Source organism: Lagopus muta, chromosome 13, assembly GCF_023343835.1.
Source record: "Lagopus muta isolate bLagMut1 chromosome 13, bLagMut1 primary, whole genome shotgun sequence".
NCBI classification, from domain to species: Eukaryota; Metazoa; Chordata; class Aves; order Galliformes; family Phasianidae; genus Lagopus; species Lagopus muta.
Window position 1 is genome coordinate 2,456,595 of NC_064445.1, and position 18,429 is coordinate 2,475,023.

The window sequence follows — 18,429 nt, forward strand, 5'->3', positions numbered from 1 at the left end:
CAGAGCCCCGCCCCTCTCTTTGCATACAGCGCACCACCCCCTTATTTACACAGGCCACGCCCCACGTTCGTTCATTTGCATACTAGGCTCCGCCCCGCCGGTACCTTCGGGCCGGTACTGCGCGATGATGGTCACCGTCTGCCCCGCCCGCTTCAGCGCCGCCGCCGCCTGCTCGTGGGTGGCGTTACGGAGGTTCACACCGTTCACCTGCGGGGACAGCGCCGTGCCTGGGATCAGCGCCCGCAGCCCCGCACCCCCCCCAGCCCCACCGTACCCAACACACCGGCGTCCCCGGGACAGCTCCGCCTCCTCCCGTCCCGCAGCTCACCGACAGGATGCGATCTCCCCTCCGCAGCTCCCCGCTGAGGTCGGCGGGGCCTCCGGCTAGGATGAAGGACACGAAGATGCCCTCTCCGTCCTCTCCCCCGACGATGTTGAAGCCCAGGCCGGTGGAGCCTTTGTGCAGGATGATTTTCCGGGGCTCTCTGCAGGGACAGACACAGGGACATCACAGTGAGGCCACTTGTGCTGGGATACAGGAGGGCTTGGGGTGACACGAGATGGAGCACAGATGGGGACAGAGGGCCGTGGACGTGGCACGTGGCAGTGTCAGAGCATGTGAGGGTATTGGGGACGATGCCAGCATGGGGTGAGCACACCCCTCGCTGCACACAGGACGTTCACAGCACAGCCCTGCATGGCACACGAGCAGCCCCGAATTTTTTGGCGGTGACTTAATTCTGGCGCAGCTCAAACAATAGGCAGGCGCTGGCAGAAAGGCCGCCCGGCCCCGCAGCCATCCGGCGTTGATTTTCAGCTAGGAAAAAAAAATAAATCAGTGCCATCAGAATGACAGACAGCAGCTCCTTGCTTTGGCAGCCGGCATGGCACTGGGACCGTTGGTGTGGGGTGGATGCACCGGGCTGGGTGTCCTGATGGACTGAATGTCGCTTGGACAGCTCAGGCTGTCACCTTATAAGGAACATGAAAAGCAGAAGACGGACATTCAGACAGACGGACACCCAGACCTGCCAGACCCTCCCAGCTCTCCTCTCAGCTCCTTGCCCTTGTCCCCACACCGTACCTCGGCTCACACTTGCTCCCATGGCCCTGCCGCTGCCTGGAAGGGGACGGCTGTCCCCGGTAGGACATGGAGGAGGAGACGTTGACGGTGAACATTGTGGCATGGGGCAGGAGCTCCCCAAGCTCTCACCCCGTGGTTCTGTCCTCTGTTCCCACCCGGTGTGGCCGTGGGGCACTCAGCTTCTCAATGCCATGCCCACCCTCGGGATTTTTATGGAAGCACAGAGGACGGACATTCCGGCGCCGGTTAGACCCTGTGGGCTTAACCCCTTCCTGCCCCCCGCTGCACCGGGGCCGCCTCTCCTTCCAGCAGCACTCAGTCCTACAGCTGCGTATCACTGGTGGGGCAGGGGCTGACCCCTGTGACCTTCAGAAGATACTGAGCTCAGCAGAGCTCAAGGCTCAGGCTGGGGTGCACAGGTGCTGGAGAGGACTGGGGAAACCCCACTGGGATCGCTGGGTTCCACAGAGGCTCAGCCACATTCCAGGGCTGCTACCAGCACTCAGCTCCACTGCTGAGTCCCGCATCCTTGATTTGCTGCTGCTTTGGTGTCTGCCTGGGAGTCAGCTCGGTGTGAGCACTGCCTGCTGCTGGAGCCCAGCGGTGAAGGTAAAAGACGCTGCAGGAACCAAGGGGAGGAAACAAAGCCCCAGAGAGGTGAATCTCTTATCCCAGCTCTCAGTCACAGTATGCGCTCCAGACACGCTGGGCAGGACAATGTTCCTGCAGATGGATCCTGGACACTGTGGCACTGACACCTTGACCTGAGTGCTGCACACAGGGTTTGAATTTTGGGGGTCCTTTGTGTAGCCTGGAGTTGGACTGATGATCCTTGTAGGTCCCTTCTGACTCAGGATATGCTGGGATTCTGTTCCAAGCAGTCCATGCAGGGAAGGAGGCAGCAGCCAGGAGCAGCTCGGCAGCAGTGGGGTCTCGGCAGGGCAGCACCATCCTCTAGCGGCCTCCTGCTGCACTGTGCCCACCACGCTTCAGGTGTCAGGATGCTCTCCTCCCTTTCTGGCCCATAAAGATCCATAAATGGGATCGGGGTCCCAGAGAAGGGACAGATGAAGTGGTGGCACTGGGAATCAGTCCCTTTGGTGGTGCAATGCACATGGAGAAAGCGGAGCTCCTGCAGCACTGCATCTTCCCGTGGTGCCCTGGCAGCACATGAATGGCTGCATCCAGAGAGGTCACTGCATGCAGCAGGGTCCAGCTTAGCACTGGGAGGTGAGAACTCAGTGGGGTGGATGTGATGGCTGGGGGTCTCCGAGAGGACCTGCCTGCCTCCTGCTCTAGGATCCAAAAGCACCACAGAATGGGGCCATCCCAGCTCTGATGAGGCTGCAGCAACTTCAGTGCCACATGGCAGCCTTGCTCATAACAGCAGAGCCAGCCCTGCTCCTGACCTGAGCATCAGCCCTGAGCACATAGCATCCAGCCCTAGCCCCACTGGTACCAAAGTGGGCTCAGCACTGGCCCTGGGGCTCATAGTGCCTGGGTACAGCTGTCCTGGGACTGGTGAACAGAGCAAGAGGAGATATGGTGCTACCAAGATGACCTCCCCAGCCCCTCCCTCCCTGCATGGAGCCCACAGATGGAGTCTTTCAGCCCCAGCAGAGACTCAGCACATGATAGGATGCAGGGACTGGATCAGAGGGAGAAAGGGAAGGATGAGAAGGGGCAGGGATGGGGAAGCCCATTTGCAGTTCTCACCTGGTGAAGTCTTCATCCCCGATCATGTGCCGAGGGATGGGTGAATATCTGGAGGGGGTCACCTGTGGGGGGGCAGGGTATGCAGGCTTGCTCTCCACACCACCCAAATAGCCCAGACTGGAGTTATGGCTTATGTGGTTGTCAGCCAAGGCTGAGAAGGCTGCAAAGAGAGGAGATGGGCATCAGGAGCAGGAACTGGCCTCAGTGTAGATGTGGAGCCCAGCCCAGCTCCAGCGTGTGCCATCCCCATCCCTGCTATGGAACCCCCCGTTCCTGCAGTGCAGGGCTGCTGCCTACGTACTGCTGGCGTAGTCGGGGGGCGCGTACATGTCGTTGAGGTGCAGGCTGCCAGGCTTGGCCACTTTCAGGTACACCATATCAGAAGTGTTCTTCAGCGCAGCCACCGCCTCCTCGTGCCGCACGTCCTGCAGGTTGGTGTTATTCACCTGCCACAAGGCAAAGGGACAGTGAGATGCAGTCAGACCCATCCTGGTTTGGATGCTGGGAAAGGGGACAGGGGAGAAGCGTGGAGGTGTGGGTTGGGACTCACCGCCAGCAGCCGGTCCCCGATCTGCAGGCGTCCGTCCTTCTGGGCAGCGCCTCCCTCGATGATCTTGGTGATGTAGATGCTGTTGTCCCCAGGGATGTGTTGGTTCCCAATGCCCCCCGCGATGCTGAAGCCCAGTCCTGGGAATGAGCAGGAGGGGAGGAGAGAGAGGAGGGATGTTTGGCCGCAGCCAACCCTGGGCAACGGGACACCTTCTCACTGTGAGCTTTGATGCGGAGCTGCCCCACACCTTGCACTCACAGCATCCCCCCTTGTAGCATCCTATCCCACGGGATCCCAGCCCACAACACCCCCCACGCCAGAGGGACTCCCTGCCGCAGCCCCTTTGCTCACCTTTGGGTCCCTTCATCAGGTTGACCTCCATGATGGTCTCCGGTGGGGGCTGCCGGCGCCGCACAACGAGCCGCACCACGGGGCCTGCTTCCTTCAGGGCCTCCACTGCTTTGCTGTGCACCACCTCGGAGACGTCCACGTCGTTGACCCGCAGCACGCAGTCATTTACCCTACAGACACGGTGTGATCCTGAGCTCCCCAGCATCGCCAACCCTGTGCCACCATGGTCACCTCTGCCACCCAGACCCTTGCACAAGGGGAGCTGCTTAAGTTGGATGGGTCCTGCTCTTTGGGATGTGCCGGAGCCAAAATGTGGGGTGACAGCAAGGTTCCTCCTCCTGGGGTGGAGGCTATGGGGGAAGCAGGGGAGGCAGTCCACATGCTGGAGAGGGGGGAAGGATGGATCCAGCACTGGTTAAGAGCCAGAGCCAGGAAGGAGACGGGATGCTGATAGCAAGAGGATGTCTGGAAAGGGGACCTGCCCAAGGAGAAAGGGCTGGAAGAAAGCAGATTGAGAGCTGTGCAGTGGGAGCGGGAGGCACGGTGAAATCCCCATCCCTGCACACTCACCCCAAACGTCCATCCATGGCCGCCGCTCCCCCGGGGATGATTTTGGTGATGAAGATGCCGGGATCATCTGGAATGTGGGGGTTGTCGATCCCTCCTGCTATGCTGAAGCCGAGGCCGGAGTTACCCTGCAGAAAAGCACATGGGGCATCTGTCCCACGCTGTCCCCAAAACCCAGTGAGTCCCTGGGCTGGGCTGCTCCGTGCAGGCAGTGGATGTGTGGCCGAGGAAGATGGGTGCTCGTCAGCCCGGCTCTCAGTGCGGAGCGCCCGACAGATGGAGCAGGAGCGTGGGAGCCGCCAGGACCTCCCTCACCACCACGTCTCTGTGAGAGACTGAGCTGGAGGACGAGGGGGTGGTCCTTGGCGGAGAAACCTCCCTTTGCTGGCAGATCCTCAAGAGGAGACACCACCCGCACGGCCCATGCAGAGAAGGGGGGCTTGGGTCAGGTGCTGGCAGCCTAGTGGCTCCTGCAAGACCACTTTGAGTCTTAACATCCAGTAAGATGTGGGTATTACACGTGCTCATGGCCCAAAATATCCCCAGTTGACCCCAGCACTGCTGGTGCCCAAATCTGCTCTAGGGAGGCGTAAGGATGGAGATGAAGCCTTGCTGGGAGGAAGGAGGGAGCCCCTGTCCCAGTGCTCGCTGTGTCCCAGCAGTGTCCCAATACCAGAGGTATTTCTGTTGCCCAGTCCTTGCTGACAGCACCCTGCTCTGTCACACATTAGGAGCGCTGCTCCCAGTGCCATGCTTGATACAAGCGGACAATTACTGTTTATTTTTTTCTGCTCTGCCTTGGAAATCAGATGGCTTGTTGCCTTGTTTTCTCATGCGGAAGAGCTGACACTTAGTCACATCCTACCAGGCCTGCCTCTTATATGCAGCCACGCTCGGGCCAAGTTCTGTCCTGGCTGCCCGGCGGTGCTGCTCATCCACAGAGGGAGGGGAGCCCTGGGGGCCGCTGCATGGACCCATGGCTGGGATGGCTGCATCCAAGCAGAGGCTCCAAAGGAGGTCTCCTGACAACAACGTGTCCAGCTCAGGCCATGATTCAGGAGGCATTTGTTACTATTCCGATAATCTAGAAGAAATCAAGTTCATGAGATTTCTTTGCCAGCACTGGGGCTGCTGGAGATGTGGGGACATCACCTGCAGCAGACGCGTGCACTGCCTATTGACCCACTGCCACGTTTCTTTGCAGACAGCTCCCCAAATCTGCCATGGTTGCCCTTGTCTTCACAGCAAGGGCAAGCCCATTGCCGTGGCTGAGGGTTCTCATCCCTGGAACACAATGCTTTTGCCCCTCTGGCAGCCCGGAGCACACAGCAGCACTCAGCCCAAAAAGGAAGCATCCCCTGGGCACGCTTTGTCAGGCGCAATGGGGAAGCAGTGGGTGAGGCTGCAGCCCCGGATAACCTTCCGTCCACCCACCTCCGTGATGCAGAGCCGGGGGGGAGGAGGGGGATGACTAAAAGAACAGGAGGACGAGTGATGCGTCTTCCCCTGTGCTGCCAGCCAAGTGTGAGGAGGAGGCCCTGCACGGTGCTGGAGCTCCTGGGTGTGGGGTGGGATGGGGCATGCAGCGGTGCAGGGATGGACCACGGAGCTCTGCGCTTACCCCATGGGGCTGATGCATTGGAGCCAAGTCTGCTCCATCTTTTCCCACTGTGCTCACAGCCCCTACTTGACCCTCTGCTCACGTCCCCATCCCCACAAAACCACCGTTATCCCAACGTCAGCGCTGCGTGGCCAGGATCCCACCGACACAGCAGAAGGTACAGCCAGGAGCTCCCCCCGCCCCGCCGCAATCCAGGCTGCCAGAAATCCTGTCCTCATTGCTCAGCATCACGGCACTCTGTGCCTGCGGCGAGGCAGAGCCATCCGCTGGGGCAGGGGGGGCACCGGGGCACGGAGGCGAGAGACAGAACCCCCCCCTTTTTGTGCGCCAGTGCAGCTTCTCCTGCCTCCATTTTCCAGCAAAGCCGGTGACAAAGAGCCCCCCCCCCCAGCTCTGCGCTGGCGGCTGTGAGGGGGCGAGGGTGCGAACGAGAAACCCTCCTCCTCCCTTCTGGAGGGGTGTGCGGGGGGAGCGGAGCGGTGAGCCCACCCCTGTGCTGCACGGAAGGAGAGATGGACCCCCCCCCCCCCAAAGCTCCCCAGCCCATTCGCTGTGTGAGTGGGAGGAGATGCCCATGGGGAGGACTCACCCTTTCCAGGACGATCTCCTCGTATTTGAACATCCCATCACTGCCGTTCACCTGCGGAGAGGGAGAGATGCGTTACGGCCGAGCACATCCCAGGATACTGCAGTACTGAGAGTCCACCCCAAAACACGGAATATTTGAGAATCCACCCCAAAACCTGGGCTGTCAGAAATGCAGTCGCACAACCCTGCCCTGAAATCCAACCACTCGCTGCTTCTCTCTCTGGGCACGATCCCAAACCCGCTGACTTTAATGCACTTCAGCTCAGCCCTTTTATTCCGGCAGCTCAATGTGCGAGGCGTGAAAAGGGGCTCCACACAAAGCAATGACGCCTTCGTTAGCCAGCGTGTAATTAACCTCGGGAATGCACTGCTGCAGGAAGCAAAGGAAGGGCTTGTGGATGGTCTGTGTGTTGTAACACAACGTACATCTCTGGTAGCCTCTAACTCCTAACTACCATCCTCAAGCAGCATGGCTTTGTTAATTGGAACTCGGAACCATCTCTTCTGTTGAAACAGTTGGATGCAAAGGGAGTTGAGTGCGATATACAGAAGGCGCCCTGATATAAAAAATAGGAAAGCCATGTGGATGCTGCTCCCTGCCCTGAAGGAACTCCCACAGCCATCGTGGTGAAGGTGATGGGATGCGGTGGTGAGGGCAGGGACTGAGAAATGGGCAGTGAATTAAAAGCAAAAGAGCTGCAGCTGTAGGCTCCGAAATAGCAAAGCGTGCAGGCCAAAACCTTCCATTTTCCCCATCGCTGCCAACACTCAGAAAAAGAAGGTGGCAATTTCAAAGACATCATCCAGATACTTGCTTCCTCTGCAGGCCCCAGGTCATCAGAGTAGGTTCTGAACAGCTATGGAGACCTCAATATAGGGAAAAAAAAATGCTGAAAAAGAATTGTATATTTAAAATGGGAAGAGGTTGACTCAAACCTCACACTTGAAGTCCTTTTGGGAGATGAGGGCGCAGGCTGTGGGGTTGCAAGGCAGCAGGAATGGGGCTCAGTCCTCAGAGCAATGCCATGGGTTTTTAGTGATCATTGGGAATGCTGAAGGAGAGCACGCTCTACTGTGGGTACCATGCTGCAAGAGGGATGAGGATGGAGAGAGCGTGGAGAAGGGAGATGGCATCATGGCTTGGGAACGTGGGCCAGGAGAGGAGGTTGAAGGCATTGAGGTGGGTTTGGCCTCAAAGAACTGACAGAAGGAAAAATTGGACTGAAGAGGCAGATGCAAGCAGTGGTTGAAGAGGAAACCGCTGGGACGTGTCAGGCTGGTGGGAGTTGAACACTGTCAGCCCCAGAGCCTTGCAGGACCACTGAGAATGACAGAAGGGAACAGAAACAAAAGACAGAAGGAACTTGAAACAAAAGAGATTCAGATGGGGCATAAGGGTGAAAAGAAAGCTTTGGGACGTGCTGTTAAGGTATTGAGTTGGACCAGATGACTTTGAAGGGTCCCTTCCAACTCCAACAATACTAAGATTCTATGATCGACAGCTGCAGGAACATCCCAGGGGCACAGATGCTGCATCCCTTTGCCTGGCACCAGCACAGTGCAGGAAGGGGAGGATGAAACCTCTTTGGGTGGGGGCTGCAAGACCCCCCACCTCCGCTCTTCCTCCTCACCCCACCACACTGACTCATGCCGAGCCCCCAGGCAGTTGGTGGCTCTGTGCGTGGCTCTGCCTCCCCCCAGCTTTCCAGCAACTCAGATTCCTGGCAGCCGCCGCTACTACACACGTTGTCCTCTCCGCTTTGGCATTCAACGCTATTGCCACACAGACAGCCATATGCACACCCACGGCCGCAGAGGAACAGCACATACATACCTACAGGATGGGGATGTGCAGAAAACTTTGACAATCTGTGAGCCGCAGGGAGAGCCAGCAGAACCAGCCCAGAGAGCGGCAGCCACCCGCAATGGGAAGCACCAGGGCAGGGACCCACGGCACGGGACACAGGGACACCCCAGGACGTGGCCCCATTGCAAAACCTTCTGAAAGTCTTGGGGTTGTCAATGCTGAGCAGCATTTTGTGTCATGAAATGGGAAAACGTTGGCACCTGCCCAGCACTGCATGTGCCAGGTCAGCCAAGCCTGGACGTGAAGTTCCTGCTCCGATTACGTCTCCAAAATCCGCACAATAGAACACCAGTTAATTGCATGAAGAAACCAAATGGAGCCCTTAATATATACCACGTAACCAAGGGAACAAGCCAACAAAGCTAGTGTTCCAGCACAGGAAAACTGAATACCGGTTACTCATTGACAGCAAAACCCGGAGCGCCTCTATTGCCCCTCCAACTCTCTGCCAAGCTCCCTCCCAGTTCAGGAGCTGCCTCCATGCTAAGAGCATTGCAGAGCTGGCACGTGTGGCTCTCGTGTGGGGCTTGTATGGGTGATGCCCAGCTCCAGGCTTTCACATGGGTATCCTGAACCACGTCCCTGGGTTGCTGTGAGGCAGGGTGAGCCCACCCCACTCTGCTTGCATTTCTCAGGGGTTTCTCTTGTTTAGCTCACAGCTCACTGGCTGTTCCCTACACAGCCCCAACATGAACCCAAACTCTGCTCTGGTTTCAAACAAAGTAGGGCCAGGATCATTGCTCTAAGCCCGTCCCATGCAGGAAGCCCACCTGAAGTCTCAAGGAAAGGCCTTCTCTCCAGCCTTCACTTCTCTTTCACTTTTTGAGCAGCAGGGAAGTAGTTAGAAATGATGACATTTAAATCATCAACAGAAGGCTGCAGAGTTAACACTCACTGAATAAACAGAAATGCACACACCTTCCAGTGCTACTGCAAGCTGTCTGCAGGCTCAGCCAGCCAACACTGTGCTGTCGCACGTGGAACACGGTTTGCAATTTGCTAATGATTCGGGACCAAATTTAGAAGGCTAAGATGGAGTTCCTCAAACCAACCCAAATGGCTGCAAGGAGAATAACCTGCAGGAACAGTCATCCTTCTGCTTTCTGAGTCCATGCCTTGCAGCCACCACATTAAGGGGACAGCTGTGTGCTGTGTGCAGGTTGGGGCGCATGGCTGAGCTCCAACAATCAGCACCAGGATTGGGCAGCACTGGGGACACAACACAAGGGGTTCAGCTTTGAAGAGGCAGCTCTGGGACACAGACAGTGCTGCTTGCCATGGGAACAGTGCTCTTGCTTCCTCTACGCCTGGGTGTGCAAAGCACACTAAGTGGGGAACTGGCTGTGAGCAGGTGCTTGTATGAGTCCAGCTCGACTGCAATGCCTTCAATGCAGCAGGAGTCTGATAAAAAATTTGTTGGATTTTTACAACCTAGGAGCACAGCCTGCAGTGAAGCTGGGCACCAGCCCTGGCAGTGAGCAGGATGTGGTGCCACATGCTGCTGGGGATGGAGGTGGGTGGGCAGAGGGACACAAATGTGGAGCAAGCTTCTTAATAAACAGCCAGGGCCAAATTCAGCCCAGCAGCTAGTCCAATGTTATCAATGGAGCTAGAACAGGAAGGAACTAGACCACATCCATCTGTTTATCATTAAGGAAAGCATTGAATAGTTAAGTAATTAAAGACTGGAAGATGTCACATTAACCCTTCCAAATACTGTACCAACAGGCTTCAGCTTTTGTTTTTGTAAGAGAGCATGCTGCCAGACTTCCCACTTCAGAGTGCTCTTCTGCAGAAAGCCCCCACCGTGGCTCCTTTGCTGACCCCTGGAACAGCCAGTGGGAGATGTTAAGGTTTGTTTTCCCCAGAGCCTGGATCTCCATGAGGTTGGATATTAGAAAAAATTTCTTCTCAGAAAGATTGGTGAGGTACCAGCACAGGCTGCCAAGGGAGGTGGTGGAATCATCATCCCTGGGGCTGTTCAAGAACAGGGTAGATGCTGCACTGAGGGACACTGTTTACTGGTATGGTGGTCATGGGTTGATGGTTGGACTAGATGACTTCAGTGGTATTTCCAACCTTACGATTCAGGTGGCAGGATGGAGCAGGGTTCACCCTCGCTCCAAAGAAGGACCACATTTATGTGGGACACGGCTTCTTCACAAGCCATTTTTTGGCACTGCATTGGCTGCTTTCTGCACTGCTGTGGCAAGAATTAGAAGGAAAGAGGATTTCCAGGCTGAAGTTTGCAGCCCCAAAAACCGAGGCATAGCCACCCAGTGGGCTGCAGGAATGCAGATCCCTTTCAGCACTCCCTGCAGTCATAGACTGCCATGTGATGGGCTTGGGCAGGAAACCTTTGTAGATGACAACACTCTCCTGCCACAACTTCTGTAAGGCTGTTGGACCCAGGGCCACTGCGCTGAGACAGAAAGCACAGACTCCCACCTGAGTGCAGGAGGCTTTGGCTCAGCATCTGACACCTGAAATGTTTTATGAGAAAGGCTCAACCAAAAGGAGCAATCCATCCACCTCAAGTCCAAAGACCAACCAAGCCCTGGCAAACTGATAACCGAGCTCCCTTCTGGGAGCTGTGCTGCAGATATCCACAGTGGCCACCCTTGCTCCTTCCATCCTCCCTGCAGGAATGATTTGCAAATGTTCTGGTAAGTGCTGCAGCAGCTTGCAAACTCTCTCTGCAACCAGCTGAGGATTACCTCTACAGCAAGCCAAGAGTACCAAATGCACAGTGGCTGCAAACACTCTCCATCACCAAGCACTGCTCAGCTGCTGGCAGCCGTGGCTCTGCTCAGCACAGCCCCAGCAGGGTTTGGGGCTGGGATACGATGTGGGGTTGTGGCACAGATACCAGACCCTTCTGCCATCTTGCTGGGGCCTTTTGGGCACCTTTGAGCCAAGAAAATGCAGCGTTTGTTGAAAAGAATTGAAACAAAACCAGGAGACTTACAGAGAGCCCTTGTTCCAGCGAGTCTGTGTTCACGATAATGGGAGCAGGGTTGGCCTGTGGGGAGACAAAAGCGGGATGTCACCAAACACAGCCCGCTGCACTGCACGGCCTCATCCTGGCCATGCCTCCACAGCCCTTCCAGGCCAGGCAGAAGAGGGCAGGTTGGGAAGGGTTCTGTCCTTGCCCTTCCTCCACGTGGCCAGCAGCCTGGGCTGGATATGGGGACACAGCATTGCTCAGGCATGGGTCTCCTCCGTATTCCCCAGACACGTGGTCTCAGCTGCAGCAAGCGATATGGGCAAGACTAGAAAGTGCTCCAGCCTCAGATCCGATTCATGTGAACACTAGAACTAGAAATCCACATTGCTAAGGGATGAGGAAACAGGAGGGCTTGGAAAGGAGATCCTGTGGGATGGACACATCGGCAGCAGACCATCCCTGGGGCCTGCAGGCACCTCCCAGCACAGCAGCTACGGCCGCAACCCGGGCCGCTGCCAGCGCGGCCCTTCGCGCTCGTCACCCCGGGGTCCCGCGCTGAGCCGGAGCTGTCCAGCACCGCAACCTCCTGAAGGCGCGGTGCCCGTCGTACCTGCAGGCCCTTCCCGTGGAGCATCCCCACATCGGGGAGGTCTTTGTCTTCTGAACGAGGCAAAAGAAGGGTACATTCGGGCTAATCGTAAGGCTGACGTTTCTCATCAGCACACAACAGCAAACAGCTTGAAATCCAGGGCGTGCTGGGATTTACAGCACCATTCCAAGACTCGTGTGTAGAGCAATGGCCAGAGCTGCACGGGAAAATGCTGGTAAACACGAACTACGAGGGGAGGCGAGCCCTCTGCCTTGGGATATCAGACGCTTGAGAGTCTGGTGAGGAGCAAGCAAGTCGCAGTAGAGCTAGTGTTGCAGTTAACAGGAATCACTGGCTACCCAGTAACGTGGGCAGTCACATTGCACAGCCCAACAGCCTCAATGAATCTGAGACTTTCTCAGGAGTGGGCTACTGCCTCACTGCTCTCCTCTAATATAAGTTTCCTGACAGAGAACCACCTCCTCACGTCATCCAGAAAGGCAGTCTCCACCTTCTCCTGTTTTAGCTGTCTGTATTTGTGGACGTTTCACCCTCATGGTTCTGTAAGTGGCAGAGTTAGGGGTCAGATGAACTGCGTTTCTGATCTTGCCCAGAAAGGTTCAGCTCTCATAAGGATGGAACAGGAGGTAGTTAATTTGATTTATTTGGATGCCTTCTGATCTTTCCAGCAGCTGTAACTATTGGTTACTAAACCATAGCTTTTATGGCAATTAATTCTCTAGCTCAGGGAAATATGACCACTTCCAAGCTCTCCTGCCAAACCACTCCCACACACGTAAAAGAATCATAATTTTCAGGTCCAATGTCTTGGGATCTCCATGGCCCAGAAGCAGTGTTAAGCTGGGAATATCCCCTCTCTGGTAGTGCACAGTCCTTGTATTTAGTCCAGATAATTTGTGAGATAGCATATATTAAACCTGGCACTGGCTTTTATTGGTCCCCAGTGCAATTCTAGGAAGGGATTCCACATTTCAAGGCAAAAAAAAAAAAAAACCCAAAAAAAAACAGCAGTACTTCTACTGCCAGCAATTAACACATGGTGGATGTTTGAACCTTGGCATGCCAGAGGCCAGCTCTTATTAGATGAGTTTCCAGGAAGGATATAGAAGAGGCAGCCTAACTAAATGCAGTCTGTCACGTGCCCCATGATTTATGACATTAATTCAACTCTGCAAATGATGGGGAGAAGTGCTCTGTATGATAATGCCACAGAGGCTTTTGCAGGTCTAGCTTGAGTCCTTCAGCGAGCCCCACTGCAGCCTCTTTGTCGAATTACTAATAGCCCACAAATCACACATCACACTGCCTCGCTCACACAGTGGTGAGCCCTAAGGACATATTTTGTCTGGCCCGCTCGCTGCGCGCTGAGCATCCTTCGCAGCCATTCCACACTACTGACTTTCACATCTCAAAATACTGCTAGGAGCACAATTTCCCACTCAGGCTCCAGATGGGACCCAGGAGATGCTGAATGCAAGTGGCTGCTTAAAACAAAGTCACACATGATCAGAAGGAATTCAGACCAGGAAATCCCCATTTGCCTCCTATGGCCAACTATTCCAGATACCACGAGGAAAGACATTTGGATTTTAGCCCTGACTTCCACTTGCAAATATTCCAAGATTTGCGCCTTTCCTGGTATGCAATGCTATAACAGGACAGAAAGTACCATAAAATTAACAGGGTGGCAAAGTCTCTGGCTGCAGCAAATGAGAACGAGCCCAAATGCAGCAGCTGCAACCACAGCAAGGAAAGAAAAGATCTGCATACCTTTAGAAGCCTCAGGTAGGCAGGGATCACCAGAAACAGATGCCTCCACTGCCAACCCTTAAATGAGGTCTGGGAAGGGGTGGATCCTGACTCCACCCCTTCCAGTCACTCAGGCACATTACATGCACCTGAGCTCCCCTGGGTTGGTCCTGCCTTCCCACCAGGTGCTCCATCACTGCATCAAGCCATGACTTAGCATTTCCACTACATTGGTGGTAAAGGCTCCACTTCTTTGAGCCTCCAGAAACCAGAAAGTTCTTGAATCTTGACCTTCAAGCCTCGTTCCCCTTCACTGCTATTCCTTTCAGCTCCTGTTGCTGCCCAGATTTTCCCAACAGCTGTCCTCTGCCTTGCTGGCTTTGTGCCTAGATCAATCTCTCTGCATATGTGCAGCGACCCCCTCACTCCTCAAGGTCCTCTTCGAGTCCCACCTTCCCTGCAGCCTTCCAACACACAGGGTTTGTGCAGCCTGCTGGAGGAGGTCTGGGGCACTTCTAGCTCTACTGCATTTTGCTGCTCATGCTGTCAAGTGACGAGGGGCTCGGACCTTTTTTTGTTTGTAAAGCTCCAAGCAGCAGCAGGGCTCGGTAAATAATAATAGTGTGATGAAGCATTTTAGATGGAAGAGATCTGACAGCCCTCATTGAATGTGACCTGAATGCACAGCCCCGTTTCCTCTCCTCCCTGCATGCAGCAACCCCCTGTTCCTTAGGGCATAAATTACTTACCATTCCCTATAGAATTGAGGGCATGGTTAATTCACCAGCACATTCCTGCTGCCCAGCAATAAAAACAAAAAAAACCAACAATTTCTTTCCTGCCCTGGCTGGCAGAGGGCTCAGCCAATGTGCCTGCCTGATGGAGGAAGGCAGGTGTCAGCCCAAGGGCACTATGCCAGTCACCCGTGGGCAGTGCTCTTAGAGCATCACCCCTTCTCCTTCATTTCTGTTGGTATCATTGGCTGGGATGAAGATGGGATTTGCAAAACGTGACCATTTTCCAAAACTTCCAACAGAAAGAAAAGCTGCAATTAAATGCAAATGGAGGAGGTTCGTCACCTCCCTCGTCAGAGGGAGGGAGCCTCATCCTGCAGTGTTCCCATGAGGACTGGGTTGGTTCCTTTCGTGCCGTTCCTTCCGTGCTGGCAGCCCCAAGATTTGCATCTGGTTCACACCCCCCACACATCCCACTCAGGGTTGGGGATTATGCACCTCATCCAGACACAATAAACCTGCTGCAGGCCGCTGAGACCTGCAGCAACTGGACTGCGCTCACACACAAACCCACCTCCATCTCAACTAGTGATGGGGCTGAAGCAGGAGCTTCCAGAGCTGACAAATCCCTGTCTGCAGGAAGGCTGTTTGCCCCAGGGACAGAGCGCAGAGTGACTGTGACTCTGGGCCTGTGCACAAGAAGCCAGGCACTGACTTATATCTGCTTGATTTTTATAACTTTCCTGGAATGGATCAGAGTGAAAAGTTGTTCTGCCTTTCAATTTGCTTTGCTTTGCATCATCTCGGGTGTAATCACAACACTTAGAAGGAAATGGCTCTGGAGATGCATAGAATTTGGACTCTACATGTTTTTAACAGCTCCTGGGTCAGAGGCCAAGTAGGGAGATGCCAACAGAAGCATCTAAGCAAGGTGGACAGATGGACATCCTCTTTGCTTCTTTGCCAAGGGTGTAAAATCTCAGGGAGAGCCATACGTGTGCACCAGGAACAGCTGTCCCGTGTCAGAGCCCTGCTGTGAGCACACAGCTCCTGGCACCAGTGGATACTGGGGAGCATCTTTGGTGCGAGATGGGTGAGGAGCAGGGTCACAACGTGCTAATGAAGGAACATCACTGGGGCAAGCCCAGGTCCTGGCAGTGCGGCACAACCTGCGTGCACCACAGCTCACCCTGATCAGCACTGACACATTCATCTGTTCCATGCCAGGCGATCCTGCCCTGAGCACAGACACTGCTCCTCCCAGCACCAACACAGAGCTCCAATCTTAACAGCATCTCCTGAAGCACCTGAGGTGGGCTGGCCAAGTGCTTTATGCCTACATCCCAATGCTACACCTGTGCTTTGGTCTTCCTGCCACTCCACTGCTCAAGGGCAGAGGTAACACACAGCTGCCAGAGGCTTGTTCCCCTCTCCAAGCTCTCTATGGCCACATAATGGGTGGACCAAGGACGAGTGGGACGAGGAAGCGAGCAAAGGAAAACACAACCTGAAAGCTTCTGGAGGCTGGAGAATGCCACAGACAGGGATGAACCTCCCTTCCCTTTCACCAGGACAGACAAAATAACTCTTTTTGCACTTCTATTGCCCATTGGCACCGTTTGGGCTGAGCCTCTCTCATTAAACTCCCAAAGAGGGCTGCATACTGACCCCACGTTCTCCCTCTGCATGGCTCACAACGAGCTGCAACCACCTCAGAAACAATACAAGGGCTGATCATGGAGCTTAGGGATGCCCAGACCCCCTGTTGACACCCAGCACCCGGGCTCCAGCTGCTCCACACCCACCCAGCCAACCAGCATCACCTGCTCCAGGCTGTGCTGGGGACACCACAGCTCTGTCACCCCAGTGGTGTGAGCAGCTCCAAGGAATGGACACAGGCTCAAAGCACTGCAGCCATTCCAGGACATGAAAGCTCCACGGTCTCAAGGATGGCTGGCAAAGGCACGGAACTGCCCAGGGCTCAATGCAAACACAAGCAGCTACTGAGGGTTTGATCTATGTTTTGGTGCTTTTTTAAAGAGCGTGCTTAAATAGGAACTGGAAAAAGCCTTCACTCAGTGGGGAGAGAAGAAAGCTTCTCCAGACAGAAGCTCTGTGGAGTTTCAGTTTCTATTTAGAAGCCATTAAGGCCGGTGTGTTCATGCCTGGAAGTTAGACATCCTGTTCCAGGCTCTGGCCGCTAAAATAAGCGACCCAATTTGCAGAAGTGCTGGGCTGCAACAGCTTCCTTCTGACCTGGAGCTGCCAAATAAAATCGACTCAACTCCTTTTCTTTTCTTTTTTTTTTTTTTTGCAGGCAGAGATATTATCATCAGAAAGACCTGCATGGTTTTCAATCAAATACATACATACAAGGAAAGGAAGAGCGAACAAGGACAGTAGTATGGATTTCTTTGGGTTTGAAACAGCCTGCTTTCCTCTCTAAGTTCCAGTGCACCCCTAAGTACAACATTTCAAGAAAGATGTTTCTGTTTTACAGCAGATAGGAAGGACATAAGGGAGAATTCAGGTCCCAGGCTGCTCTGAAGTGCCACATGTCACCAGAAATAGTTACGATCCCCAAATAAGTCCTTCAGCGATCCCCCCCTCCTGTGAGCTGCTGTAGACTGAACTGAACTGCATTTCAAATTCATGTATTCTGAGCTTGTTAAATGCTGTTAAATTCATTTTTTTCTCTCCATGTTACGGATACAAGCCCATGACATATTGTTGGATTCCCAAGCGCCCTTGAGCGATCTCTGCATCTTCCCATGTTTGCATGCGTTCAAACCAGCTAGGAGCACTCACACAACCCACGGCGCCTTACAGCAGCACTACAGCAGAGCGAGGGTTAAGCTGATTCCCATCTCACTCAGCTCCTCCATCCCAGAGCGGTGCCCAATTTGCTCTCCTCTGGGAACTGGGAGGGCATCCTGCATGGGGCTGAGCGCCGCAGCGCCCGGCACGAAGCCACAGCTGATTGCGGCCTGATTAGTCTTAATCACTTCCTCTCTCTAAATGAGCATCCGCAGTGAAGGAAGGAGCGGAAGCTCCTCTCCTCTGATCGAGGCATGCTGCGTGCCCACGGCCTCACCCGAGCAAGGCAGCAATCTGGGGATGGCAGGGCTTCTGCTGCGCTTCCACCCCTGCATCCAGGGCACTTGGATGGGTGGATAGAGGGAGGGATGGAGGGAAAGGTGGATGGTTGCAGAGATGGAGAGATGAAGGAATGGAGGGATGGATGGGGGGAAGGAAGGATGGTTGGATGGGTGTATGGATGGAGAGAGAGATGGAGGGATAGAGAATGGGAGAAAGAGATGGAGGGAAGGATGGAGGGACGGTTGGTGGAAGAAATGGATGGATGGAGTATGAGATGGATGGAGGGAGGGATGGATGGATAGAGGAATGTAGAGGAACAGAATGGGAGAAAGAGATGGAGGGAAGGATGGAGAGATGGTTGGTGGGAGAAATGGATGGATGGAAGATGAGATGGATGGATGGAGAGATGGAGGATGAGATAGATGGATGATCCATGGTTAACCTCTCATGAAAGACTTCTGTGGGGGTACCCTGCCTTGAGCACACTCTGGGAGATGCCAGCAGAGCCCTACCATGTCTTGAGCACTGGTCAGGAACGGGCTGGGGCAGGTCCCACCAAACTGGTAATGTCAAAGCCAAGGGGAAGAGCATGGCTGAGACAACAATGTATGGGGAACATCCCTCTGGCTGAAGTCTTTCTGCCTCCAGCGTGTTCCTTGTGAGGAGCTACCTCCTCCACACTGCTAAAAGCAATAATGTAACTAAGATGATGTTTTGGTAGGGTCAGCACAAACACGAGAATTCACACGCCTGATGGAAAAAGACTTTCAGGTGAATGAGAAAACTAAGGAGACAAATGTCCTTGGCCAACCACACACAAATGAGCATTTTTGGAAGGTGCTTCGAGGACATCTGGGCCCTTCAGCTTGTTCCTGGCAGGATGGAGAGACAGGTGGGAGCTGGACAGGAGATGGTCTACGGTGGGTGAGGGGAATTGGCTGAGCAG

General features: G+C 54.6%; 1 protein-coding gene across 13 annotated transcripts in view; it reads right to left on the reverse strand.

The window, feature by feature from the left end:
- The window catches only part of DLG3 (discs large MAGUK scaffold protein 3), a 57,316-nt gene that overhangs the window by 19,743 nt on the left and 19,144 nt on the right, over positions 1 to 18,429 (reverse strand). For 6 of the 13 annotated variants that reach the window (XM_048959153.1, XM_048959146.1, XM_048959141.1 and 3 more), the window contains 9 exons: positions 11,313 to 11,366; positions 6,479 to 6,529; positions 4,272 to 4,396; positions 3,702 to 3,871; positions 3,351 to 3,487; positions 3,102 to 3,246; positions 2,801 to 2,960; positions 284 to 485; positions 105 to 207 (listed from right to left, as the gene is read on the reverse strand). In XM_048959153.1, the coding sequence (XP_048815110.1) occupies positions 105 to 207; positions 284 to 485; positions 2,801 to 2,960; positions 3,102 to 3,246; positions 3,351 to 3,487; positions 3,702 to 3,871; positions 4,272 to 4,396; positions 6,479 to 6,529; positions 11,313 to 11,366 (1,147 nt within the window). The remainder of the gene's footprint in view (positions 1 to 104; positions 208 to 283; positions 486 to 2,800; positions 2,961 to 3,101; positions 3,247 to 3,350; positions 3,488 to 3,701; positions 3,872 to 4,271; positions 4,397 to 6,478; positions 6,530 to 11,312; positions 11,367 to 18,429) is intronic. The other 7 variants (XM_048959147.1, XM_048959142.1, XM_048959151.1 and 4 more) reach the window with 3 other exon arrangements.